The following is a 4196-nucleotide window of genomic DNA, read 5'->3' on the forward strand; positions in this document are numbered from 1 at the left end:
ATACGTACTCGCCGTCCGGCCTTGCCACTGCACTGGGTAGCTGGGCAAGTAGGTGAAGGATCTGTTCGTGCCCCAGGGTCCCAAGAGGTGTTTCGAATCTTTGCCCGGTCTGCAACGCCGCGGTGAGTACCTTGGCAGCATGTCGTTGCTTGTCAACATCGGCGTGCTCGTCCACTGCTGCGAGCTGGTGGAGGATGTGTTCGACGCTGCCGAGAGTGGGAGGAGGGACGGTGGATGCGGGAAGGGGGGGCGGTGCAGGAGAATGAGAATGTGAGCGAGAGCGAGAGGAATGCATTCCCGTGTGGGGATCGGCGGACAGACCAGGATCGATGGATAGTGTTGACATGGTTGGAGACGACTAGTGCAAGGGCGTAGGTCGATGTTGTTGGGAATGCTTTTGACAGCGAACTGGGTGGCAAGAGTGTCGTATATGCGCGCAAAAGTAGTTGTGAGTGACCAGAGAAGGTGTAGAGGGAGTGGTTATGAAGGTAAGATGGATGTCGCCAGTGTTGTGGTGGTCGTGGTGGTCGTCGAGAGGAAGGAGGAGGACGATGAGGAAGGGGGCGAGAGAGGCACGAAGAAGAGGGCGAATCAGGTGAGTCCGCATGCACGCCGTGACCTTGTCACTCCTCGTCACGAGGTTATCACACACACGGCATCAAATTACCGGATTCAAATACATCGCACGTGCACCCCTCGTGCTCCCGTTCTTATCGGAGTCTGGGTCATGTGAGCCAGCCTTTGACTCATAATCTTTTTATGGTAAACGAACACACTTTGCACATTTGCACTATCTCAACACTATCACTAGTAAAACGGGAAAATAAAAATCACTCTATCCACATCTCAAACAATAATAAAGTCCTCTCTCTTTCACTCTCTACACTCCTCCCCCCATCCACTCAAGAATGTCTGCTCCCAGTCCTCTCATGCCCCCTTCCCAGCCCATCTCCTCTCCCCAGCCCATCCTCTCTCTCCCCACGAGGACTACTCGGCAGCCTCGGACTCCCAAGCGCGACAAAGAAATCGCTTACGCTCCCCGCAAAGTTCTGGCTTCTCTCCACCCCGTCCCCGACACCCAAGCCCCGTCCAGCCGCCCCAAGCCCATGTATCTCAGAATCACTCTCCTCCTCCCGTTCCGGCGTGCCCTCAACCGTACCCTGCCTCGCCCGTCTCGCACTCGCCTTGCGCGCGTGAAATCGGCGGGAAGCGACAGAGTTGGAAAATAGAGGGAGCAAATACCGCTCGTCGATCTCTGTAAACCAGCGCGAGTCCCGAGGGATGTGCAGCGCCCCTCGGAGATCGGCAATGTTCTCCAACCCAATCCCTTGGCTCTCCCTGGGTGAAGCCACACCGCCGTGTGCCGCATCTTGGTACGGCAGCACTTCGGTGTCAGAGTACTCGTCTTCGCTCGCAAGCATCGCCCTCTGCTGCGCGGTTGCCCTGCCCACCCGACCATCATAGTCGTTCAGCGAGAACGTGCTCTCATCTCCCAGGCTCACACCATAGATATTCGCAGCTCGCGATGCAGCCGTGTTCATCCCCGGGTACCGCGTGCGTGTCCCCGCGAACCCGGGCGTGTTGGGGAACACTGCTTCGTCGGCAGAAGACTCATCGTCATCCTCGACGCCCATACGGATCCCAAGCACTTCGAGCATACGTGACGTCGTCCCACCCAGGAGTATCACCGTCAGCACGACGACCATGAGCACTGTAGTGCGCAGTGCGTTGGCGTTCTCTCCCCTGATCCCGGCTGCGAGCGCAACTCCGACTGCTCCACGCAGCCCGGCCCAGTACAGCATCATCTGGTACGAGTGCGGGAGTTCTTCTTGCCGCTGTCCACGCGCACGGTAAATGAAGTTGATGATCGTGGAAAGGGGGAACACGGCGAGGTATCTTGTTGCGAGAACAGCGATCTATGCGGCGTGAGAAGAGACAAGCATGACACACTGCTGCTTACGGTAGAGACGATGATGAACAGAGGCTTGAAGACTTGGATGTCCTGAGTGAACAGGTTGAGGCCGAGGTAGATGAAGATGAAGTTCTCAGAAAGCTGGGCGAGGACTTGGAACATGTACTTGGTCGTGCGTTGCGTGCGTTTAGACATGGTGTGATATGCGTAGTGCTTCAGAGTGATACCGCAGAAGAGGAGGGATACGATGCCTGGGGAAGCTATATCACACGATGTACCTTAGGAGAGATGACTAGGAACGCACCACTCATGCTCAACCCGTTCGATAGGAAATAGCTAGTATATGCCACGAGCGCAACCAAGCAGCTCTCAATCCCCGGGTACATGTTCAGACTCGAGTGCTTCAGCATGAGACTGCATCCTAATCCCGCGCTCACGCCAAGGAACATGCTGATGCTGAAGCTGAGCAGGAAGATGCCCGTACCATGAAAGAGGGAAGCGATGCGGACCTCCTCACCATGAAACTGTGTCAGGGTACTGTAGATGATGGTCAGAAACGTGGATAAGGAGACAGAGTAAGGAGCGCACTCGTAAATGACAATGGATACTGCATCGTTCAGGATGCTCTCCCCAAAGATAACGCTGTACAGCTTGGGATCGACTTTGTACGAGTTGAAGATCGCGAGGATCGTCACTGCATCCGTCGCGCTCAGGGTGGTACCGAACGTGAGGCATTCGAGTAGTGTCAGGCGAAGGGATTCGAGACCAAGCATGGACCAGACGTAGGTGAGGAGCCTGAAGGAGTGAATCAGAGCACGTATAGGTGCTAGCAAAGGAACGCACCCAATGCCTACAGCACTGATGAATGTTCCGAGAAAAGCAAAGGTGAGGATGGACCCAAAGTTGCGAAAGAAGTTCTCTTGTTTGAGCTCATAACCCGAGTTGAGGATGATGGGTGGAAGGAGAAGGTTGAAGAAGAGGGTGTGTTTGAACGTCTGCGAGAAAGATTAGCGCTGCACACGAGGCGAGAGAGCGATGCGTACGAGCATTTCTCTTATCAGATGGCCGGGTGATAAGCGTATGATGAGACCGACAACCATCCCTTGTGGTGTATATTAGCTAGATACTTATTGACACGCAGGGCGTGCTCACCGGCAAAAATCGACACTACGGTCTCGTGTACGGCTCTGATCCTCTTTATTTGTAGGTAATAGCTCGTGAACAGCGCGCCGATGAGGAGGATGCAAAGAATGAAGAGTGCCCAAGATGAGTAGAGCTCCTCTTCCTCGGGTGCAGGGGGGTTAACTGGCGGTTCGGCAGTGAGAGTGATTGCCATGATGGGCGGCAGACGTTCATTCAGTGTCAAAGAGAATTATAGGAAGAAAAAGCAAGAAGGAAACAACGAATACGACGCAGGCAACAGGAGTATAAGGGAGGGGAATGGAATGGTGGACGTCGAAGGTGAAATGGCACGGTCGTTGGACCGCAGCGTAATGTCCTGATGTCCACGCCGCCTTACTCCAGACGACCATCATCATGAATCTTGCCCTCAAAACACTCACAATTGCTATACCTCATTTGTACATAAAATGGAAGATTGTAGTCGTAATATGCCTAGCCTCACCTAGGCGCATGCTCTTTTGTCCAGGACAATCTGCCTTCAATTCCTGTTCAACACCCCGACTAAAAGGTTCTGATATCTCACCTCTTAGTCTCCATCCAAGTGTACAGACGATGGATGGTTCGACGACGTAGGAGAAGAATGAGGCCTAGGAGACTCAGACGTAGGAGAATGCACCTTCTCTGGTCACTCACAACTACTTTTGCGCGCATATACGACACTCTTGCCACCCAGTTCGCTGTCAAAAGCATTCCCAACAACATCGACCTACGCCCTTGCACTAGTCGTCTCCAACCATGTCAACACTATCCATCGATCCTGGTCTGTCCGCCGATCCCCACACGGGAATGCATTCCTCTCGCTCTCGCTCACATTCTCATTCTCCTGCACCGCCCCCCCTTCCCGCATCCACCGTCCCTCCTCCCACTCTCGGCAGCGTCGAACACATCCTCCACCAGCTCGCAGCAGTGGACGAGCACGCCGATGTTGACAAGCAACGACATGCTGCCAAGGTACTCACCGCGGCGTTGCAGACCGGGCAAAGATTCGAAACACCTCTTGGGACCCTGGGGCACGAACAGATCCTTCACCTACTTGCCCAGCTACCCAGTGCAGTGGCAAGGCCGGACGGCGAGTACGTATTTCGCGTCTTCTATCAACGCA

General features: G+C 54.5%; 2 protein-coding genes across 2 annotated transcripts; one reads left to right on the plus strand and one right to left on the minus strand.

Moving 5' to 3' along the window:
* Positions 1 to 869: 869 nt before the first annotated feature.
* On the minus strand, positions 870 to 3344 carry DACRYDRAFT_85221 (sodium/hydrogen exchanger). Its single transcript, XM_040776724.1, has 7 exons — positions 3065 to 3344; positions 2956 to 3014; positions 2756 to 2907; positions 2501 to 2707; positions 2217 to 2449; positions 1961 to 2163; positions 870 to 1916 (listed from the first exon to the last, which is right to left on the minus strand). The coding sequence occupies exons 1-7, from the start codon at positions 3246 to 3248 to the stop codon at positions 903 to 905; spliced, it is 2052 nt and encodes a 683-aa protein (XP_040624109.1). The 5' UTR covers positions 3249 to 3344; the 3' UTR covers positions 870 to 902.
* Positions 3345 to 3829: 485 nt separating this feature from the next.
* DACRYDRAFT_112162 (uncharacterized protein) lies at positions 3830 to 4167 on the plus strand (the record flags this gene model as incomplete). The annotated part of the gene is made up of 1 exon (XM_040769356.1): positions 3830 to 4167. A coding segment is annotated over one exon (338 nt), but the record flags the coding sequence as incomplete, so codon positions are not given.
* Between the last annotated feature and the right edge of the window lie 29 nt (positions 4168 to 4196).

Source organism: Dacryopinax primogenitus, assembly GCF_000292625.1.
Source record: "Dacryopinax primogenitus strain DJM-731 SS1 chromosome Unknown DACRYscaffold_24, whole genome shotgun sequence".
Taxonomy (NCBI): Eukaryota; Fungi; Basidiomycota; class Dacrymycetes; order Dacrymycetales; family Dacrymycetaceae; genus Dacryopinax; species Dacryopinax primogenitus.

Excerpts from the sequence above, each read along its gene's own strand:
- DACRYDRAFT_85221 (XM_040776724.1), bottom strand. The coding sequence starts at position 3,248 with ATGGCAATCACTCTCACTGCCGAACCGCCAGTTAACCCCCCTGCACCC. Across the intron at positions 3,015-3,064 it reads CGTAGTGTCGATTTTTGCCG|GGATGGTTGTCGGTCTCATC; the intron begins GTGAGCACGCCC and ends ATACACCACAAG. Across the intron at positions 2,450-2,500 it reads GTATCCATTGTCATTTACGA|TACCCTGACACAGTTTCATG; the intron begins GTGCGCTCCTTA and ends CATCATCTACAG.